General features: G+C 38.5%; 1 protein-coding gene across 3 annotated transcripts in view; it reads left to right on the top strand.

The window, feature by feature from the left end:
• Positions 1-23,208, top strand: part of PSD3 (pleckstrin and Sec7 domain containing 3) — a 661,118-nt gene that overhangs the window by 548,880 nt on the left and 89,030 nt on the right. For all 3 annotated transcript variants that reach the window (XM_089675248.1, XM_089675257.1, XM_089675266.1), the window contains one exon: positions 6,391-6,587. In XM_089675248.1, coding sequence (XP_089531374.1) covers positions 6,391-6,587 — 197 coding nt within the window. The remainder of the gene's footprint in view (positions 1-6,390; positions 6,588-23,208) is intronic.

Below are 23,208 nucleotides of genomic sequence, written 5' to 3'. Positions count from 1 at the left end.
CATCCCCCAAGGCTATTTCCTCCTGTACTACTATCCCCTCCCTCCTAGATTGTAAGCTCCAAGGAGCAGGGCCCTCGAACCCCTCGTGTATTGCATTGTATTATTACTGTGCTGTCTCGTGTACTGTCTCCCATTGTAATGTACAGCGCTGAGCAAACTGTTGGCGCTATATAAATACTGTATAATAATAATAATATACTGATGAAAAATTCTGGTTTGGATGTATTTTATATAGCTTAGCTAATGGTAAAAAAAGGCCACTACAAATCATGGTGAAGTGCATTATTTTTAATATATTCCGACAACATTGGTTTATGTACAACATTTACCTAGTTAAAATCAATATTTGGAAGGCAAATAAACTGTACAAGGCAAATAAACTGTGATATTAAGCTAGGCTCGGCAAGCCTTTTAGCCAGGCGCTGAATTCTTGAGCGGCATGACAGGGCTTTTGAAACAGGAATACAAAATTAATAGAAATGAGAAATATCCTTAATGCCTGACTCTAGTAAAAGTAAAAACCCTTCCTTGCAGTGGGGATGTGCCTGCACTTTTAGGATTAAATGATTATTTATGTCTAGGGGACAGGAAAATCAATTTTACTTACCTAATTCCACATGCTGCAGTTGTGGACTGTTCCTTAGCTATGGGCCTTTCATTGGCCTTGATGAAGTTAGAGGGCATTGGACTGCCGGGGTACAGAGGAGAAGAGGCTGCAGGGTCCAATCTAGTAGCGTAGCAGAGCCTGTGGAAACAGAGGATCAGGTAAGTAAACCTGTTCTTTCACATCCCTTAGCCATAAAGGAGCATTTAACTTTTGCATTGGCCCAAGGGAGGAGTTTTGATTATCCTGTAGTTAAGCTTTAAAATATATCTATATCCAAAACTTTTTTTTAGTTTTGAATAAAATGAAGAAAAGTTAGGACCCTTGTCAGGTATTATTGATTTCTAGGGCGATTTTGACTCTTCTGTTTTGGGGACAACCTGTTACCAGACAGGAATTAAGGAAAATTGTGCAAGAGGAAAACAGACAACAATAAAAAGTTGACAGGGGTTCTAGAATACCCCTACTGAACTTTAAAGTTTATTTTTACTTTCTTGTCATGGGGACAACCTTTTCCCAAGACAGGAAGCAAAGGAGTCTCTCCAACAAAGCCCCCTTTGGAAGTAAAACCTGACAAGAGTTGTATTACTTCCCCAGTCTATTTAGAACTCTAAGGCTCCATGGCATACTAGCTTTTTGTATAAGCTCAAAAAACACTAGAAAAAAAATGCAGGCTGAAAAAAACTGATAATAGCATTTTTGTGCCAGCTTGTAGCATTTTAGTAGCCTTTAGGAGTATTCATCATTTTTTTTTTCTGCTGGTAAAACGCTCACAAACACTCTACAAAAGCAAGTTTCTGCTCCTAAATGCTGAAGCTTGCAAAATGCTTCTAGCATAAAATAGTGTGCATGGACATGTAGGATAACACATTTTGCTTCTAGGAGCAGAAAAAATGCTCATAAAAGCTTCTAGGAGCTTAAAAAAATGCTAGTGTACATGGAGCCTAAGGCATACTATAAGCTAAAAAATAATGCTAGAAAAAGTCTGGGTGAAAAACGGTCATAATAGCAGTTTTGTGCCAGCTTTTAGCAGCAGTTAGGAGCATTCAGCTTTTTTCTACTGGTAAATCACCCCCAAGAACAAGAGGTTTTTTTTCTGCTCCTAAAAGCTGAAGCTTCAAAAACACTTCTAGAATAAAATAGTGTGCATGGATACATAGAATAACACTATTTACTTCTAGAAGCAGAAAACAATGCTCAAAATCTGCTGCTAGGAGTGTTTTTTTTTTTTTTTGTTTTGTTTTTTTAAGCTAGTGTGCATAGAGCCTTAAAATGTGTGCATAGATATATAGACTTTAAAATAGAGTGGTAGAGTTTAATGTAAATTAATGTAAGGAAAATTGGATGTCCAAGGTAGATTTGTACAGCGGAACTACACTGCATTGGAACACCACAAACCAGATTTATCATTTAATTCATTTTTAATATTCAAAGCAAACGTGTCCATTCCTCAGTGTCTCCATTTTTTATTTTGCCGAGAAATCACTTTGAAAAACACTCCCAACATTTCTGGCTGTGGCCATGCTTTCCTGGAATCCTTCTGCTTTAAGTTCAGGCATGTAAGCAGGAGGGTGTGCTCAGCTGAGAAAACCCCTGCTCCCCTTATGAAGACTCCTGGAATGCATGCATGGAAACCACGAAGTAACTGAAGAAATGTAAGAGAAAATTTAAAACAAGTAAATGTGATCTACTTTTCTGATTCTTTACTAATGCTCGCAGCATAAGGATTAAAAAGAATATTGATTAAGAGAGTGAACTTCCGCTTTAAGTCATGTAAAGAGCTCCTTTTGCCCTTGCAGTCATTTTTTGAATTCAGAAATTGCCCTCATTCTTGCTAAAAAGATTAATACTATGCTTTGCTTAAGTATCATTGGTCATGGTAGAGACTGGAATTAAAGATGATCTATCATTAAAATATTGTTGTTACAGTTCTAACTGCTATGGCAAAAAGTACATGTAGTATTTGTCCCATGTTGCCAAGTGCTTTTTAACCAGTTTTGAGGTCTGGTCTGGTCTGCCCCTTCCTCTGGCCATGAACCATCCGACAACAGCTTTGACAAGCAACGGCAAGAGGAATGCAGAGACTGACACATCCTTCCTCTCTCTGCATTCCTTTTGCCGTTCCTTGTATGTGAAAAGTGTTCACAGCTGAGACAAGCTGCACTTATGGATCAGCCATCTCCTCCAATGCTATTGTTGGTCCAGCTGAGGCAGGTGGGGAGGATGGTAGGTCAGACCTTACAACTATGGATAGAAAGCACTTAGTATCATGGGACAAAGTATTATATGTACTTTGTCCCATAAGGACAGAACTTTAACAAATAAAAAGTATAATAATGGATCTTCTTTAATATATATGTAATTGCGATTTTTAACATTTGATTTACAAATGACACTTAATACTATAAGATGCAAAATAGTTTCTATTGTAAAACAAAGGTTAATTTTAAGTATTCCGTTTTTTAAGTCAATATTTGGTAGAACCCACTTTGGCTAGAATTGAAGTCTTTTGTGGTAAGCCTTTGCTATCTTTTTGCATTTGTGTCCTGCAAAATTTGCTCATGTTTTTCAGAAACATTGCTTTAGAGCTGTCAGGGTAGAGGGAATCGCTTTGGGAACAGCAATCTTGTCAAAGATTTGCAGTTAGGTTTCAAGTCTGCGCTTTGACTAGGCCATTGTAAGACATTCATCCTGTAGGTTTAAAACCACTTCAGTATAGCTTACTGTGTTGCTGGAGGGTGAACCTCCAGTCTTAGTTTACAAACTGAATCAACTAAATTTGCTCCTAGTCCTCAGCAGTTTTCCAGTCCATACCAATAAAAACCATGTTTGTATTCTGGAAAACTCCAGTCTTTTTTAATATGCACTAATTTTGTTTTTGTACTTTTTTTCATAACACATAAGAGGGAATGTATCAGAAAAGGAGCAGGTAGAATGTGGAGCAGCTGGACATGGTAATCAGATTTTATCTTCAGCTTGTTCAGATAGGTTTTGAAAATGAAAGATGGAAGCTCATTGGTTGCCATGCACATCTGTTCCAAATTCTGCTTGCTCCAGTTTGGATAAATTTCCTACCTAGTTTTTGGTCTGTTGGGATTGGAGCTGTCCCATTGATAAATTTACCCATCTGAGCTGTTGATCACTTTATCACTTTTGCTCCATCAGAGTTACCTTTGACTGCATAGTTGCTTCTCTGGCTAGTATCTTTTCACCTGGTCTTTGAGGATTGGTGGGCAGCCTTCAGTTGTGCTATGTCCCTTCCATTTTTTTATTTTAAGTAATGGACCTAAAGCAGAAGGCAAGTCAAACGAACTACGCTAATTAACCCCCCCCCCCCCCCCCCAATTCTAAGCCTAGTCTATCTACCCTGACTATTACATGGCTATTCTGAAGTTGCTCAGATTCAGTCACATGATTTCTTCAGTGTAGAGAAAAGATCACCTACTACTGCAGAGCCTGGGCAATGGCATCACTCATAGGCTTACTATGGCTCTTCCATTGTCAGCTGCCCCCCTCTGTGCTGAGACCCCAATCATGTGACTTACAGAATAGGTAAGTACTGTATAGGCATCTTTTCTTTTACAGGGTGGATAGATTAGGGTTCGAATGGGGGTGAGAGTGGAACGTTTTGACATGTCTTCTATTTTAACAATGCTTCACGGAATAAGATATTTTTAATAACTAATATATTTATTTTATATTTAAAGACTAGATCTGAACCCAGATGGACTGCATGTAATATATTAAGTGACTTCTGTAGGCAGTTCATTGCTCAAGACGTTACTGTGTTTTTCTGGGGTTTTTTTTTTTTTAAACAATTTGGATATTGATGTACATTTGGTTTCACTTTATAATAAAGCATTTTTGTCTGTTTATCCATGTTAAGACAGCCTATTGAAATGAATGGTAAAGAGATAGAAAATTTTGTGCACTTGCATCATTAAAATGCACATCGGTTTATGCATGTTAAGCTTGCCTGAACAAAGGTACCAACATTTTTGTGCACTTGCATCTTTAAAAATGCATGTTTGGCAGGTGCAAACATGTGTCATTTAATGTGCATAAGTGTGAAAGGGCCCTCATTCTGTATGTTGCAGTATTTTGGTAATTAAAAAAAGCAATTCTTTGAGTTTTTTTTAGAGAATTAAAGACTGTGTTGCAGTTGGTTGCCATGAATGGCATGTTTAATTAACAAGCCAATTGAGTTTGCTAATAACATTGCTTCTCTCCTGTGCAATTAGACTTGTATAGGGCACAAAGGTATACAAAACACTATGGGTTGAAGGAAGCATAAAAAGCCTACTTTGCAGACATGTCAGCCTAAGGAACCAGGTGATTAAGTAATTTGCTGACTGTAACTTGCACAACTCATCAACAGTGCCTGGATAAGAAGCTGAAATCACCATAGGTATTGTTACATAGTATAAATAATCTTGTTTGCCCAAACATGGCTGATTTAGTATTAAGAAAAGCTAAGCTTTTTTATTCTGAATCCCTCCAGCAGCAAAGGAAGGTCTTATATTACAAACATATGTTATTTAACTATTATTAGAGCTAGATTTAAGATGTGTCTGCATCATCTAAGCCCCTCTTGAGTGCCTTCAGATGACATCTGGTGGCATCATACTGTGCAAGGTGATGGTGGCCAAATTCCTAATAACAGAACTCTGCCTAGTTCACATTCCCACCTTACACTGCAGTCTTGAAAGCTAGAAGGCACAACAAAATTCTATATTGGCAATACATTGATATAGTTTGCCAAAGGGCCGGTATGTATTTGTGTGTCACTATAACTGTGTGAGCAAATATGTTTTTACTGTTTACTGGATCACTTTAAAGCTGGTTATTCACAGCACTATATTAAAGTGAACATGTGCTTTGCCCATGCAGGGAACAGCAGGTTCCCTTAAAATGGTTCTAAGGTCTAATGGTTTTTATCTTAATGTATTCTCTGCATTAAGGTAAAAAAACACCCCACTACCTGGCCTACCCACCCACATCCCTAAACATTTAACAGGCTTCTGTCGCAGATCCTGCGCTGCCTTGGCGCCCGCACAGCTTCCCTAGCTTTCTGGTCTCACAGAACACACTGAGGTCATAGCTTCTGCATCTGTCATTTAAACTCCTGTGAGAACGGGCTGGGGGCATGGCTTACCGGAACTGTGTATTTCTATGGATGCACATCTATTCCTATAGAAGCCTGGCTTGGGAGCGCACACGCGTCTCCTTAACACCTGGCATGCCAAAGAGGCACCTAAAGAAGCAGGCAGCTCTGGCAGGGAAGAGGATATACGGGATCTTGTTGTGCAATATGGGTGCACATACAGTAGCAGGTAAGTATAACATCTTTTTATTTTAAACAAAAAATTGTATTTTTTAGTATCGCTTGAACTTCTCCTCTCCCCAGAAGCACATGCTCACCTTTCCTTCTCTTTCTTCACATTCTGTTCAGCTGCTAAAAACAAATAGAATGCCCAGTACATTTAGGTAAGGTCAAGCATGTGACTCATTCTCTTCCTCCCACAGCCACAATAGTAGCATTGGTGCTTGATCCCACACAGTCACACTGGGGCAGAGAGAGAGCATTATCAATAAGTTTCAAGTTGTGACTTGGAGCTTAAACGGGGTTTCCTCTCTTTTTTCCTTGTGGCTGAACAGAGTTGTGGGGAAAGCAAAGGGACTCTATATATGAACTTTTGGGGCAAAGGACAGTCTGACTAATAATGATGTATCTTAGATTTATTAGCTGTAATTCAAAATATAAATGTTTCTTTTTCTCTCAACAGAGATGATGTTGATGCAATGAAGAAATCTCCATCAGACAGTACAGATGAAAAAGCCAATGGTACTCAGTCCAAGGGCGTTAGTCGGATTGGCAGCAGCAGCAACCCATTCCTGGAAATTCCCCATGACCCAAATGCAGCAGTGTACAAGGCTGGTTTCCTTGCACGCAAACTCCATGCAGATATGGATGGGAAAAAAAGTAAGCAATCTAATGACTTTATTCTCCATGTATTGTTACTGAGTCTGTTCTGGAGTTTTTGACTTGCACGATTATGCAGACTTGGGCTAATAGTGCAAACATTACAGGAGCTGTTATCTTTCGTGACAATGCAGACTTGGGCTGGTGCAGACATTACAATGCAAAATCTAAAGTGTTATAATGGCATCAAGTAAAAATAGAAAATGTAGATTACAATTTATTGCATGCGTGTTTTAGGAGAAAACTTCAGCATTGCATTTGCAGTGTACTTCTTTTTGTGATTCTTTTGCACAGTTGACTTCTGAAAATGTAAGTGCAATAATACACAAATTTGATTTGCAATAAAAACTAAGAAACAAAATCGAAAAATAAAGTTAATATAAGCAGTGAATTACATTACAATTACCCTTGGAGCTTTTTAAGTGATACTATGCACAGCCTATGTGGATGAGTTTCATATCAAGCACCCTTAAACTATGAATGTGTTTGATTAATAAAAAATAGCGATCAAAGTAAATCTTTGTTTATATTGAAAACGTGGTCCCCAATTTTGGGCCATGTACACCTACTGTAAGTACTGGATAAAAAGAAGCTTGTAGTATTCACTGTTTATCTGGATGCTTGAAACAATGACCCTGATTTACTAAAGAAAATTAGCATTTTCATTCCTCATTCTTTTGCAATGGAGTTTTCACTTTGCTCAGTGAATGTGGTGAAAATGTACTTTGCACAGAATTCCCAATTTTGTACAAGGAAAAAAAAAAGTATTTTTGGTTGCACATGATTGAGTGATTGAAGTCAGCACATCTGCCTCACATTCGCTAAGTTGAACATTCCGTTGCAATGTGAAAATTCATCTTGCAAAGTGAACATGTTATATTCCTTTAGTAAATCAGGATCATTCAGGGGAATTCAAAATGGCCCTAACCGTTTTCTGGCTGTAGTTCCTTTCAGGACTACCTGGTCCTAATTCAGACAATCATTTGAGATGATGTCACTAACATTACTGACACATGCGGCAAATTCACGTAGTCCTTACTGTCTCCAATCTAGGAATCTATTGCTATGGCAGCAACAAATTTTTAAAGAATTACCATCAGTTCTTCATTTAGGAAACTGGCAGTAATTAAGACCAACTCTTATCGGGTGTACAGAGGTACGGAAGATTCCCCAGCCAAAAGCTAAATGAAAACAAAAGGACCGGGGGAAACTGCTGATGCCATTACCCAATTATGGACAGTATATCGCACAATGTCATATTTAAGAAGTTACTTGTCACTGTGTGGGTGGAACATGATGTGGAACTGAAAGACTAGTTCCCCATCAGGTCCGCTTCACTTTTGATTGACATCCCACAGCACACAAAGACACGATTGACAGCACAGAGCAGTGGATAGATTTGAAATCCGTTGTTGCAGCTATGGTTCTGCTCACTCCTGAATGCTGTCAATCAGAAGTGTGGTGGACCTGGTGGGGAACTAGTCTTTCAGTTCCCCATCAGACTCTGTTTACCCCAGTATAAAACTCCTCAACCAAGCGCCTCTCAGTGTAACGAGCGCAGTGGCTGGGGAGAAAGGAGGAGTGGGAGTGAGTGCACTAGAGAAAGAAGTGTCCATTGTGGATACTCCGAGTGTAGACATGGAAATTCATGTACCTATGACAGATACATGAATTGAGTGCAAGCACCTCAGCCACATACAATATACAGTGTGGTGTTCTGGCACTGGAATGGCTACTTCCAGCCCCTCTCAAAGAACAAGCATGCTGCTTAGCCATTCAAAAGGGAGCTTTGTATTCTGTGATTGAATGCAAAGCTTCCTCTGTTTGTCTGAAGTTGAGATCTGGACATTATCCACCTGCTTCTCTACTTCAGACTAAGCTGATTCAGCCTGAACCAATTTTATTCCAGAAGCAGGATTGGTCGTCCCCGTCCCACTGCTGTAACACAGTGCTATATACTGTATGTAGCTGAGACAACACAGTTTATTCAGAGTTCACAGCCACTGTGAAGGAAATAGTTTGTACCACCTTAAAAAAAGTGTAATGATATATCGGAATCCATTTACACTGCTCTCTTCATAGCACACAGCAGGTGTGGATGAGTCTTTGAGGATTTTAAAGTCTGTTTAATGACTCTTTAAATCCACAGACCACTTTACAGCTGTCTGTATCACCTCCATGTATATTGGGCAAAAGTGATTGTGCTGATTCATTATCTAATAGGCACATTAGAGGGTAACAGGTTAACTGGTGACCTAGGAAGCTTAAAAGTTGCATGCGGTAATTACATAAGCTGAACAGAATTACACATCTTTTGGTGGGAAAAACAGTTCTGTTTTATCATTTTCTTACAGGTAATTGCTGTTTAGTTTAGTCGCATATACTGTATAGTGTCTACTCAGATACTGGACACTCAAATTTCTATTTTCTCTAAATGCATCTAAACTGACTGCATCTGAAGGCAGGTAAACTCTCAGTGTGGCAGCATTGAAAAATCATTATCTACATATATAATGTCCTCTTAGTGCATGCAAACACAGGTTGACAAAGTCAGTAAGGAGGCCTTAGAATCATAAACTTTATAAACTAATATTAGAAGGCAACATTACATATATGCCCACTGGAAGATTAGGGTTACTAACACCAGCATCAGCAAGTTCAATCTTCACCCATTTCAGTGACTTTGCTGCTTTGCAAACCCACCCACCCTCCACTGCACAACTACCACCAGTACCTCCCGAGATATGTGACATTCATATCCCAGGAGGCACTGGGAGCCCCGTTCAGTAGCAGAGGAGAGGGCGGGCCTAGCAGTGTGTCATTCATAGGCTGCTCCAGAACCCGGAAGAGCCAGTGCAGCCTACAGATGAACATGGTGGTGCGGTACCCGCTGACAACTGCTGAGAAGAGGATCTCAGGAGGACAATGCTGTGTGTGGATGATTATTACCACTGTGGCCATCTGAACAAAAGAAAATAACTGGACCAAAAAAAAATAGGGGCAGGATGAAACTCCTCTTTACATTAATTTACATTATAGAGTTTTAGTACAAGGACAGTCCACTTAAACTCTAACTGAATGACATTTAGTTGCTAAACATTGTTTATCATACTCATTTCACTTTGTTTTTGGCCATAGATGGATTGTGCCAGCCAGTGGGCTGAACAAAAAAAAAAGATGAGGAAATTCCTTCATTCACACAATTGATGTGAATAGACAAATCATCCCCATTGAGACAATGAGGTTGATTTACTAAAACTGGAGAGTGTCAAATCTGGTGCAGCTCTGCATATGTTCCAGTCCGCTTCCATTTTTTTTGTCAAAGCCTAATTTAACAAGCAGACGTTAGAAAGTTAGAAACCGATTGGCTACAATGCACAGCTGTACCAGATGTTGCACTCTCCAAGTTTAGTAAATCAACCCTATTGCATTCTAACACTGGGGACTCTCTGCTGTCAGAATACACTGATCAGTAGCTGGAGCCGCTGATTGAGAAAACAATTATGACAAGCCTGTGCGACAGAAGTCAATCGTTGGATCATTTTCTGTCAAGCAGGTGTGGCCACACATGGATCGAAATTTGGCCGGTCCTTGCTGAATCAGCTGAATTTCTATTCAACTATGACCAGCTATATTCTTCCGATCTCCTCCAACCTTTTTCAGCTACCTTCTGTCTATGTGTGTGTGCTCACTCCACATAATTTCTGTGGACCTATTTACTGATCGTAAAAGGGCCAGTGCCAATTGGAATTTGATCATATTACAACACTTATTTACCATACAAGTGTATGGGAATGCAAAAACACCTTAAGCAGGTCATATGTAACTCAACTGCACCTGCAATTAATCTGGATGATCTCAGAACTGTTTCATACTGATGTCAAAAGTGTTGCTTCTTTTTCCCATCAAAGTCTGCACCCAAAGTGAAAATGTGTCAAAGTCAACACAAACCCTAACAATTGGGGTCCATGCATGAGCAATGTGTGTTGGCACAGCTACTTGTAGTCTTAGCCAGGGTTAATGTAACAGTATGTCACCTTATAACAGTAAATGCCTGAACAAAGACCTTAATGGCCAAATCATCAGTTATTTTTTTATGAAAGCTGCATTAATCTGTTTTTTCAAATTACAACAAATATTAACATTAAATTAACATATTGAATCTTATTTGGAATTGCGGGTTCAGATCTTCACTTCTCATTTGCTTGCTGGTGAATGTTGCCTTCCTACTGTAAACCTATGGATTTAAGATTATTAGGAGAAGATCACATATTCGTCCACTGAAACTTTACAGTCACCAGTACTAGCATAGGGTACCCTTGAGCAATATTTTTGGAGATTTGACTTTCATATTATTCACCCACAACAAAGCAGTGAAGCACGAACAAGCCAAAAAGCTTTTCTTCAATGTACCACAAATGAAAAAGCTATTTTCAACTGACAGCTCTACAAAATTAAATTAACCGTGGGCGCTTACTTGTATTCATGGATGAATTCATCTAGAATCTAGATTATAATCAGTGACTGATTCCTGAGTCTATGCATTACAATGATCTTCAGTCTTGTGAGGACGTGGTTGGTACATATAACTAAATATAAGCCTTTATTTAATTTCTACCTACAATTTTGTTATTGTTCTCTACATTTTTGACAGCACATTATGAATGATGAGTTATAAATAGTGGAAAAAAAGTGTCTATGTTACCCATAGCACTGTTCATTTAAAGTGGTATTCCATGCAAACAGATAATTACACAGTTGAATTTGTTTTATTACTGTTTTACCTGTTGATGGATTATGAAAATGATTGCTTCCTGGGTCAGTTTTACCACTTTCTAAGTCTGCTCCCTACTCATTGAACAGAGGTACAGTTTCACTGTCTAATGAGCAGGTTGGAGCCAAAAGGTGACAAAGGAAGCTGGATTGCTCAACCAGGAATATTTATTGCTTCAAGTGTATCTATAGTCAAAGCTTTTTTTTTTCTAGTCTTTTATAAGAAAGGTTGAAACCTTGGTCAAAGTTTTGTTGCTGTCTGTGTCCATGCTAGGTAGATCCACCCTGTCTGTTAGCTTTGGTGGTGCCTGAAACATAAATGATTAGAAATCCAAACATTTACAGTTGTCACCAGAACAAGAGTTGATTGAAAATCTCCAAGTTGGAACATCTATTCCAGTAACAACTGGCTAAAAGGAAAATTCTTCTTACTTTTTGTAGAAATATCTTCTTGCGTCCTAGTACATGTTGGGACAAGAAGTGAAGGGAATTCTCCCCAGTGGGACAAAGAAAAGGTTACAAGTTTTAACCCTGCCATTCTTTATTCAAAACAAAAAGGCTTTGCCTATACATACACTGTAATAAGGAGTCACATGTCTGTATTGTGGGAATTTGTGTTAATCACAATAACCCAACAAACAGATTTTAGTTTGTATTTATTCTTTTTGTTCTGCTCTTAAATTAATGACTGTAGACGTGGACCACCTGCTGATGCTTTATGACTGGAACTTTTGATACTGTAAGATATATAGGTCTATTGCTAAAGGCTACAAGTGTGAAAATAGGACCTGGAGCAAAAAATATAATGCTTTTTAAGTTAAAGCAGTATGAAACCCAAAAACAAAAATGTAATATATTGCAGCTTACAACTCCTTATATGTGGAGTCTGTATTAGTTTTAACTTTTTAGGCTTTTTATTTCCATTGTTTCACCTAGTGATCTGACCACACATCCTGTCATAGAATGTCTGCATTCTGGCTGAACTAGTAAAGCAAACACCTTTGGGCAGCAGCATTGTCAGTATGGAGGAAGGATAGTTTTTAGATGTACTAGCATATTTAAGTGAATGTGACTAACAATTTGAAACTGAACTCTGCCTAGGGCGTATATATTCCTCGCTTTACTGTTGTTCTGTGCTAGGAAGTCAATTATTTTATCATGGAAGAAATCTTCAGCACCAACTCTAGCAGCATGTAAATCCTTGGTGAATAAAGCAGTTCCATTTTTATAAGGCTGCTTATCTTAGTAGGGGGCCTTTGCTAAGTTTGACAAGCTATGGGGTGGATGGACGGCTTCCTCCAACACTGTCTCTGATTAGGCTGTGTTAGTCATGGTCTATGTAGAGTATGACCATATATGCTGGGCTTGTCTGCTGACACTGCGAGCACTGTCACTCATGAGCTTCATTGGGGCACAATGTTCCATCCGATGTATGTGCCCGTGTGCTTGGGTGTTCCTTCAAAGATTTGATCATGATTGTATTGCATGGGTTGCTTTCCGTACATTTATTTTTTTGTGGGGAGGGGGGCGGGTCCTGGGCTACCACTTGGTCTGTCTATGTGTATCCTACTGTGAGTGGCACTTCACCAGTTTATTGTGTCTGTTCACCTTCTGGATGATCTAGCTGTGCGTGTTGGGCGGGGCAATGTTTGTTGTTACCTGTTTTAAGGCATGGATTCTACTTTATGTACTACCGCCACAGCGGTTTGTTATTGTCTTTTCATGTGTTAAATTATTACAATGAAAAGAATTTTACAAAAAAAATATGAATATGGTCAATTTTATTTGTAGACTTACAAATTAAGAGATTCTTGTCTCTACTAGGGGAGAGGAATGGGGTGCTATTCAGGTTTATTTTTAGCACAAAGGATGCAGAGAAAAGCAGAGACCCTTCAAGTGGAGAAGAATACCACCTTTAAAAGGGAAGTATGAAAATTAAAAATAAACAAACTGACCTACAGTAGGTGGATTCAGTATCAGTCCCCCACCGCCTCTAAGACCACTGATCACTGGGTTCTCAGTCTTTACTGAGCAGAGAGCCAGTGTGTCTGTCAGTTACAGGCTCTCTGCTCACTGGAGCACTGGGCTATGGAGGGGACGGGATGACCAGCCTCGCTGAGAGGCTGAGCCAGCTGCCGGTCAGAAATCTGGGTGGATCCTGCCTTTAAAGTTGGGATCCCTCCACAGCCTGAACCAGCTCAGTAACACCAGCCGACAGCGGACTTTAGGTTACTGACGGCTGAATACAGGTCACAGAACGAAGTACACTCCTGTGACCCACAGGAGAAGTAGGGCCAAAAGAGCTTTGGCCCTACTTCTCCTTTAATTGTCACCCTAACAGTAGTCCTCATTGGAAAGCATTCCCTCTACAGTTGTTCCAGTGACAGTTTCAAAAATGTTATATTTTCCCTTTCTATTCTGTGACCATGGTTACCATATGAAATGGCAAGTATCTACCCAAAAGGGCACAGACTGCACTAAGATTTTAATTATTTCACATTCGAAACCAGAAAGAACATTTTTGACTGGAGTTCTACTTTAAGCTTTGGCCATAGTGATGTGTTTCGGCAGGAAGGATTAAACATTAGGCAGCTGCTTTAGTTTAGAGGTAAGACACTTGCGAGTTTATATTATTGCTGGTTCTCTGCACTGGGAGCCTTGCACTGAAAAGCTGTCCTTTCATGGGATTATAATTCCAATTCATTTTTCCCATCTCAAATCCAATATGTACCAGTGTTCTTTCATTTCATGACTTTTGAATTATGTTTACTTCTCATAATTGCTTTTGACATTTTTGCTTAGTCACGCAGTTTGTTTTTGATGCCCTTCAGCTCCTAAATTGTATTGCTATGAATAATGTTTACATTAAATGCACTTTTCTTTCTCTGTTCCAAACTAGACGATGTGCACTGAATAAAAGCCCTGAATGGTCTACTGTACTTTCATTCTGAATAGTAATTGTGCTTTAATTGCAGCCCTAGCAAGGCTGTGTGCTAAGGTTGTGGATTTAGCTGTGTAGCTATATCTATTTCCAAAAGAGAACAAGTTGAATGTAGGAGCTAACTCCATAATTTTTTCTTCTTAGTTTGACTAGGGTTTCTTATCACTGTGGTATACTGATAGGCATCCTGCAGCTTCTGTTTTTTTGGGGTTGTTTTATTCATATACGCTATGGTTTTCTTTTTTCCTGTTTTTCTTGCATGACTTTTATAGCAGTTTGTTCTTTTAAAGTGGCCACATACCATTAGTGCAATTTCAGTATGAATAAAACAGTTTTTAATAAATTACCAAAATTATCCATGGTTTATTATGCTAGAATTCCATGAACTGCCAGATACATGTGTACAAGTTTGAATTTTTGTTCCTCTTTCTTGACATTTCTTACCAGCATGTAAAATATGATCATAGATGTATGTCAGGTATATAGTTTGTATTTTAGCTGTTCCCTGACTGCCAGAAAAATAGGTAAAGTGTAAATTTATCAGGTTCTTTATTTTCCAATATGCTGCTTTTATATTTTAGCTTTATTTTGTTTTTGTTTTAATTTTTCAATCAATATGTTTTTTTCGTGCTTGAATAAATATGTGGTTAATGGACCTGCCTACATGAGCGCGCTAATAATTCCTGTGTGCCTAAAGCTAAAGGCTGGGAAAAATTCAAAACTGCCCTTGATGAAATGCTCATACTAATTATGGTACCTTTAAAAATACAGTTTTTATTATCGTATTCCTTTGCACCCATGGGCCTCCTGCTCTTCATGCAACCGCCCCCCCCCCCCCAAAAAAAAAGCTTAATTTTTTCGGTGCTCCATTTGTTAGTCACACTCTGGCATCATCATATACAATGCAAGTTCAGCAGTTCTGCATTGTAAGTGAGGTGCCATAGACCAGTCCACAACCTGAAGCAATCGGAGGGAGGAGGAGTGCATTGGCTACAAGGGGAGCGAAAGGTAAGGAAATAGCATCAATTCTTCAATAATCCTAGATAGGGAGAATTGTAGTATTTAGATTGTCGTAAGCACACCAACTAAGAATGTATATGCAAGTTTGATTTCATCGTAGATCAATTGTAATGGAATTTCAGTTTGTCCTGTATAAGAATATTATATAAAACCCAAGATTTTTAATAAATATGAAAATAAGCTATCCGGGTTTAGCAATTTAAAACGGGATGCTTATGAAAGAGTATAAGTAACAATTCATAAAGAGCTTAGGTTGTCCCACAGTAACTGATAAATACAAAATAAAAAGTCAGTAATGTACAAAAAACATCCTTATTCCCATGATTGTATGCCAAAATCCTAACCCACTATTAAAAAAACAATTAAAATAATATTAACCACACCTCCCTAGGAGGAAATGATGAGTAAAATAGCATACTCAACAATAATTTAAAAAACAAGGAAACATAATCAAAAGAATTTCTATCAATCAAAGTACACTCAGTGTATATAAATGGAACATATATAAAGCACTGTGAAACTGTTGGTGCTATATAAATCCTGTATAAAATATATATATATATGGGGCAGCACAGTGGCTAAATGGTTAGCAATTCCACCTGGCAGTACTAGGGTCGTTGGTTCGAATCCCAGCCACGGAACCACTTGCCTGGAGTTTGCATGTTCTCCCTGTGCCTGCGTGGGTTTCCTGCAGGTACTCCGGTTTCCTCCCACACTCCAAAGACATGCTGGTAGGTTAATTGGATCCTGTCTAAATTGGCCCTAGTATGTGTATGTATGAATGTAAGTTAGGGACTTAGATTGTATGCCCCTTGAGGGTTAGGGACTGATGTGAATGTACAATATATATATATGTGTAAAAGCGCTGCGTAAATTGACAGCGCTATATAAGTACCTGAAATAAATAAATTATATATGTGTGTGTTCCAATTTAATGGAACAATTCGTATAGTATCTCTGCAGGTTTTATACATCAATGATGATACCATAATTCATATCCTCTATGGCCAGTCAAACAGTCATACTGGGTATCCTTATCATATAAATTCATATTCTGGTTTTAATTCTGTACTATGACTCTGCATGATGTATTGTATGTCTATGTGTCATAACAATTTTTCACAAATACAATTTTTACTTTTTTAATATTTTTGGTACTATTTAAGCCTTAAAAGTCTCAAGTCCTAGGGCCCCCCCCCCCCCTCCTTCATCTAATTGTTCAGTAGAAGTGATAGCAATTTTTTGGTACGGGTTGATTACAGTTGTAATATTAAAAGCAGTCTTTAGATTCTGAAATGCAAACAAGGTCAATCAATCACACAGCGCAGGAGAGGAATCACAGACTGAAAAAGCTTAAATTGGACCTTATAATAACTTTGCAATACATGTTTAATACATTTCTGAAATGCAGCAGCAATATAGCAAGAGTGCCAATTACAATAAATAAATAACTTTGAGCTCCAGTCAGGAGACAGTGCTTATGACATCTTGGGAAAATCAGGTCATCAGTCATCTTCAGGCAAATGAAAGCATTTTCTTAAGCTCCCCTCTCCGTGAGACTATTGTCAGATTATAATGTTTTCATAAATTGAATGGCAGCAGGAAGCTGAGCTGTGCATGTGAGGCACCTGTGTATACACACCTTGAAACATAACGGTTGCTGTGCAGTCACAATGATTTACATTATTGTCTCAATCACGGGCTAGGATTTTAACCCTGGAAGTAGATTCAGATCAGCTGATGCCTGAAAAAATGTTGTTGGGGTGGGAGGATTAAACTGATCTCTGTGTGATGCATATCTGCAAATGTTACACTTAAAACTTAACTCCGGAAATGTTAAATTGCTTGTTAAACTGGAACTAAACTTAAATAAAATCAGGAGCAGGCAGGCTCTTTATTGCAGAGGAGACATACTGTTAGAGATTCTGTATATAGCCCTACAGAACAGACAGTTCACAGTCCACATGTGTTTATCTGCTGCTTCTCTGCAAATAGGAAACAGGAACTTTATTTACAGAGAAAAGACATACAGAGTTTAACCATAGATGCAGCTTCAAACTTATTAACACTGCCATCTACTGGTTGAAGAATATCTTTCTACTGAATAGGTAGTTGTTGCACAAAATACATGAACAATGTATTCCAACACGTACAATGTCTCTTCTATAATAAAATAGACCCCTAAATGCAAGAACAATAAATGTAATATATTGCAGCTTACCAGTTCAGCAAGGTCTGTTAAACCCCTAAATGCAGACAGCAAGGTCTGTTAAACCCCTAAATGCAAGAACAATAAATGTAATATAGTGCAGCTTACCAGTTCAGCAAGGTCTGTTAAACCCCTAAATGCAGACAGCAACGTCTGTTAAACCCCTAAATGCAGACAGCAACATCTGTTAAACCCCTAAATGCAAGAACAATAAATGTAATATATTGCAGCTTACCAGTTAATATTTGTGGTGGCAGCATATGTTTTCTTTTTTTTCTAGCTTTTTCCCTCTTTATTTTTACTTGTTGATCATACGAGTGACACACTTTCTGGAATAGAATGGCAAAGCTCACTCATTGTACTATATCTCTGGGAAAGAAACATTTTCACCCTAGGACAGGACTATGAAATAGCTTGGAAATGAGAACAGTGCAAAATAAGCAGAGAGCACAGGAAATTTTCAACTCATGAGATTTCTGGGAGGATGAAAAGCTACAGTATTTTTGCACTTATCAAACAGATTTAGCTAAAATCCTTTCAGTTGTATATTTAACAGACTAAAAATGATAAAATAAGAGAAGTTCATTGTTCAGTTTTGTGTATGCTTTAACACTTTTCTTGTTATACAGAAGGCCACTAAGGCAGCATTTTAAAATCTGTATACAAAATTAACTTATGAAAATATGGAAAAGCAAGCTTGAGAAACAAAAATTACATTCAGATAGATATTACAACTAGATTTGTATTTAGTAAAATATAATATATAGTTTCCTCCTTGTCTCCTATTTCCCTCCTGGAATGTCTTCGCCTCTAATGTATTTTTCTAGGTAGTGCTAATCTTTCACTTGGCCCCAGTTCTATTTATGTATAGGCACCCTGTTTCTCCCAGACCATGTAGTATTACTGTAAATAACTCACTGTGCCTTTATGTTTGCTGAGTGTAAGAACATACTGAGACTTTTAGCTCCAGCAGCTGGAGAGACAGTGTGTGCCCAAGTTTCACTTACATTTGTCATATTCTTCTCTAGCATTACTTAGCACCAAATCAACAAGAATGTTGCACTTGCATTGTTTCTTTCTGAAATGCCAGTTACTTGGCTATCACGATATTCCTCTAGCTTCAGTCCATACAGTAAAATGTCTCCGAAAAACTATCCAACTAAGTGGTTCTGACTTTTCTCCGGATATTTGTTCAGGGCCGGTGAGTCAAAGCACCGAACAGTCAGCGTGAAAGCTGGCTAACTAGCATTTTCTGAAGGAGGTCATCAAAAACAGTTGTAATTCTTTCATGGAAGATGGACTTTTTTTTTCAGTTCATTATGATTTACATTGCATTAACTGCACATTTTAGTCAACTCACCACTATGATTTTTGGAACATTCAAGGAAACTGAAGAGCATGGACATGAAATACATGGAGACATGGTGAGGAAATACCAACTCTTTGCTGTTAAGGTGTGTTACATACAGTGCCTTGAAAAAGTATTCATAACCCTTGAAATTTTACACGTCATGTTACAACCAAAAACGTACATGTATTTTATTGCAATTTTATGTTATAGACCAACACAAAGTGGCACATAATTGTTAAGTGGAAGGAAAATGATAAATGGTTTTCAAAAGTTTTTACAAATATCTGAAAAGTGTGGTGTGCATTTGTATTCAGCCCCCCGGAGTCAATACTTTGTAGAACCACCTTTCACTGCAATTACAGCTGCAAGTCTTCTTGGATATGTCTCTAGCAGTTTTGCACATCTAGCGAGTGAAATGTTTACCCATTCTTCTTTGCAAAATAGCTGAAGCTCTCTCAGATTGGATGGAGAGCGTCTGTGAAGAGCAATTTTCTAATCTTGCCACAAATTCTCAGTTGGATTTAGGGTTGGACTTTGACTGGGCCATTCTAACACATGAATGTGCTTTGATCTAAACCATTCCATTGTATCTCCGGCTGTATGTTTAGGTCATTGTCCTGCTGGAAGGTGAACCTCCGCCCCAGTCTCAAGTCCTTTGCAGACTCTAACAGGTTTTCTTTCTAAGATTGCCCTGTATTTGGTTCCATCTATCTTCCCATCAACTCTGACCAACTTCCCTTTCCCTGCTGAAGAAAAGCATCTCCACAACATGATGCTGCCACCACATTTCACTGTAGGGATGGTGTGTTCAGGTTGATGTGCAGTGTTATTTTTCTGCCACACACAGGTCAAAAAGTTTAATTTTGGTCTCATCTGACCAGAGCACCGTCTTCCACATGTTTGTTGTATCCCCCACATGGCTTCTCGCAAACTGCAAACGGGATGTTTTATGGCTTTCTCCCAACAATGGCTTTCTTCTTGCCACTCTTCCATAAAAGGTCAGCTTTGTGGAGTGCATGACTAATAGTTGTCCAGTGCACAGATTCTCCCACCTGAGCTGTGGATCTCTGCAGCTCCTCCAGAGTTACCATGGGCCTCTTGGCTGCTTCCCTGATTTAATGCTCTCCTTGCCTGGCCTGCCAGTTTAGGTGGACAGCCGTGTCTTGGTAGGTTTGCAGTTGTGCCATACTCTTTCCATTTTTGATTGATGGATTGAACAGTGCTCTGTGAGATTATCAAAGTTTGGGATTTTTATATAACCTAACCCTGCTTTAAAATTCTCCACAACTTTATCCCTGACCTTTCCTTGGCCTTCATGATGCTGTTTGTTCACTAATGTTCCCCAACAAACCTCTGACGGCTTCACACAGCAGCTGTATTTATACTGAGATTACATTACACACAGGTTACTCTATTTACTAATTAAGTGAGTTTTGAAGGCAATTGGTTCCGCTAGATTTTAGTTAGGGATATCAGAGTAAAGGGGGCTGAATGCAAATGCATGCCACACTTTTCAGATATTTATTTGTAAAAAATTTTGAAAACCATTTATCATTTTCCTTCCACCTCACAATTATGTGCCACTTTGTGTTGGTCTATCACATAAAATCCCAATAAAATACACTGACGTTTTTTGGTTGTAATATGACAAAATGTAGAAAATTTCAAGAGGTATGAATACTTTTTCAGGGCACTGTATTGCTGATCTGTCCTTTAAAAGGAGCGTTTCACATTATGCTAATAGTATTAACAAACATGGCTACATAACAGCAGGTTATAAGAATCTTTTTATTAAGGAAACCCATTTGTATTTAGTCAGAAAGCCCACCTCATGGAGCCCTATCTAATAAGAAGTCTTCAATAACAAGTATAAATTTATATATACTGAATATATATATATATACATATATATATATATATATATATATATATATATTTAGGTCCATATATATTTTGACACAGGCACAATTATAGTTTTTTTAAGGTATTTACCAAAACATATTCAAGCTATAGTTATATAATGGATATGGGCTGAAAGTGCACACTCTCAGATTTAATTTGAGGGTATGTTCATCCAATTGGAGTAAGGGTTTAAGAGATAAATCTCTTAAAAGTAGCCATCCCCCCTATTTCAAGGGTCTAAAAGTAATTGGACAAATTAATATAATCATAAAGTGTTCATTTTTAATATTTTGTTGAGAATCCTTTACTGGCAATGACTGCCTGAAGTCTGGAACCCATGGACGTTACCAAAGACTGGGTTTCCTCCTTTCTGATGCTTTGCCAGGCTCTAACTGCAGCTATCTTCAGTTTCTCTTTGTTTTTGGGTTTTTCTGCCTTTAGTTTTGCCTTCAGCAAGTGAAATGCATGCTCAATTGGGTTGAGATCAGGTGATTGACTCGGCCATTGCAGAATACTTCACTTGTTTTCCTTCAAAAGCTCCTGGGTTGCTTCTGTAGTGTGTTTTGGATTATTATCCATCTGTACCGTGAAGCGCTGTCCAATCAACTTTGCTGCATTTGGCTGAATCTGGGCTCACATTATATCTCTAACCACTGCAGAATTCATCCGGCTGCTTCTGTCTTCTATCACATCATCAATAAACACCAATGACCCAGTGCTACTGGAAGCCATGCACGCCCATACAATCACACTGCCTCCACCATGTTTTACAGATGACGTTGTGTGCTTTGGATCATGAGCTGTTCCAAGCCTTCACCACATTTTTTTTCTTCCCGTCATTCTGGTACAGATTAATCTTAGTTTCATCCATCCAAAGAATGCTTTTCCAGAACTGGTCTGGCTTTTTTAGATTTTTTTTGGCAAAGTCTAATCTGGCTTTTCTGTTCTTCAGGCTTATGAATGGTTTGCACCTTGTGGTGAACCCTCTGTATTTGCTCTTGTGAAGTCTTCTCTTGATTGTAGACTTTGGCAATGATACACCTATCTCCTGGAGAGTGTCCCTCACTTGTCTGGATGTTGTGAATGTGTTTTTGTTTACCATAGAGAGCATCCTGCGATCATCCACCACTGTTGTCTTCCATGGACGTCCATGCCTTTTTATGTTGCTGAGCTCACCAGTGCTTTCTTCTTTCCTCAGAATGTACCAAACTGTTGATTTGGCCATTTCTAATGTTGCGGCTATCTCTTATAATGACCTGGTTCACTTGCATGGACAGTTCCTTTGAACGCATGATGTAGGTTCACAGCAATAGATTCCAAATGCACATACCACACTTAGAATCAACTCCACACCTTTTATCTGCTTAATTGATGAAGAAATAATGGAGTAGCCCACACCTGGCCATGAAACCGCTTTTGATTCAATTTTCCAATTACTTTTGTTCCCTTGAAAAAGGGGGGATGGCTACTCTTAAGAGTTGTAATTCCTAAACCCTTCCTCCAATTTTGATGTACATACCCTCAAATTAAACCTGAGAGTGTTTACTTTCAGCCCGTATCTATTATATAACTATAGCTTGAATATGTTTTGGTAAATACCTGCAAAAAGCTAAAATTGTGCCTGTGTCCAATTATACGTGGACCTAACTGTACGTATATGTATGTGTATATGTTTGTGTGTGTGTGTGTGTGTGTATATATATATATATATATATATATATATATATATATATATATATATATATATATATATATATATATATATATATACACTTGTGTGAACATTTCAGTATCCGCTATGATTTTGTGCTGATGGCGGTGTGAAACGCATTAGCTGGAGTGCTGTTCTCCCTCTTTTGTACATTGTGGAGTGTCTATTTTGAATATGTCCAAATAAAAGTGATTATATTGGATGTGCAGCTGACCAGATTTTTCTTCTGTATTATGATGCCTGTAAAGAACAGGGCTAGCACCTGCTAGGGTGATACATGTGAAGACCAACCTTAAAGCAGAGCTCCCCCAAAAGGGGAAGTTCCGCTTTAACCACTTCCTGTCCGGCCCATGTACATAAACGGCCAGACGGGAGCAGTGCAGAAGCTGTGTTCCGGACACAGCGGAACACAGAATGCTGTACGGGACTTATGTGTGAGGTCCCGATCATGTGATCACTGATTGGCCAATCAGTGATCACTGATTGGCCAATCAGTGATCACATGAATAGTAGCAAGCAAGATGTCACTTCCTGACATCATTGCTTACTACTAGTGAAATCTGTGAATGATCACAGAGATCAGATGGTACAAGGCTAGTCACAACAGCCTTGTACCATGTGACAAGATGTGACTAATCACAGCTCTCATGGTTTTTCTCAATGGCTGCAAGAATGTAGCCAGAGAGAAGGAGCAATGATTGCTTTTACAGCCTT

This window comes from Staurois parvus, unplaced genomic scaffold (genome assembly GCF_062004578.1).
Source record: "Staurois parvus isolate SC_StPar_1 unplaced genomic scaffold, SC_StPar_1.0 ptg000013l, whole genome shotgun sequence".
NCBI classification, from domain to species: Eukaryota; Metazoa; Chordata; class Amphibia; order Anura; family Ranidae; genus Staurois; species Staurois parvus.
This window is presented reverse-complemented; position numbering and strand designations above follow the sequence as displayed.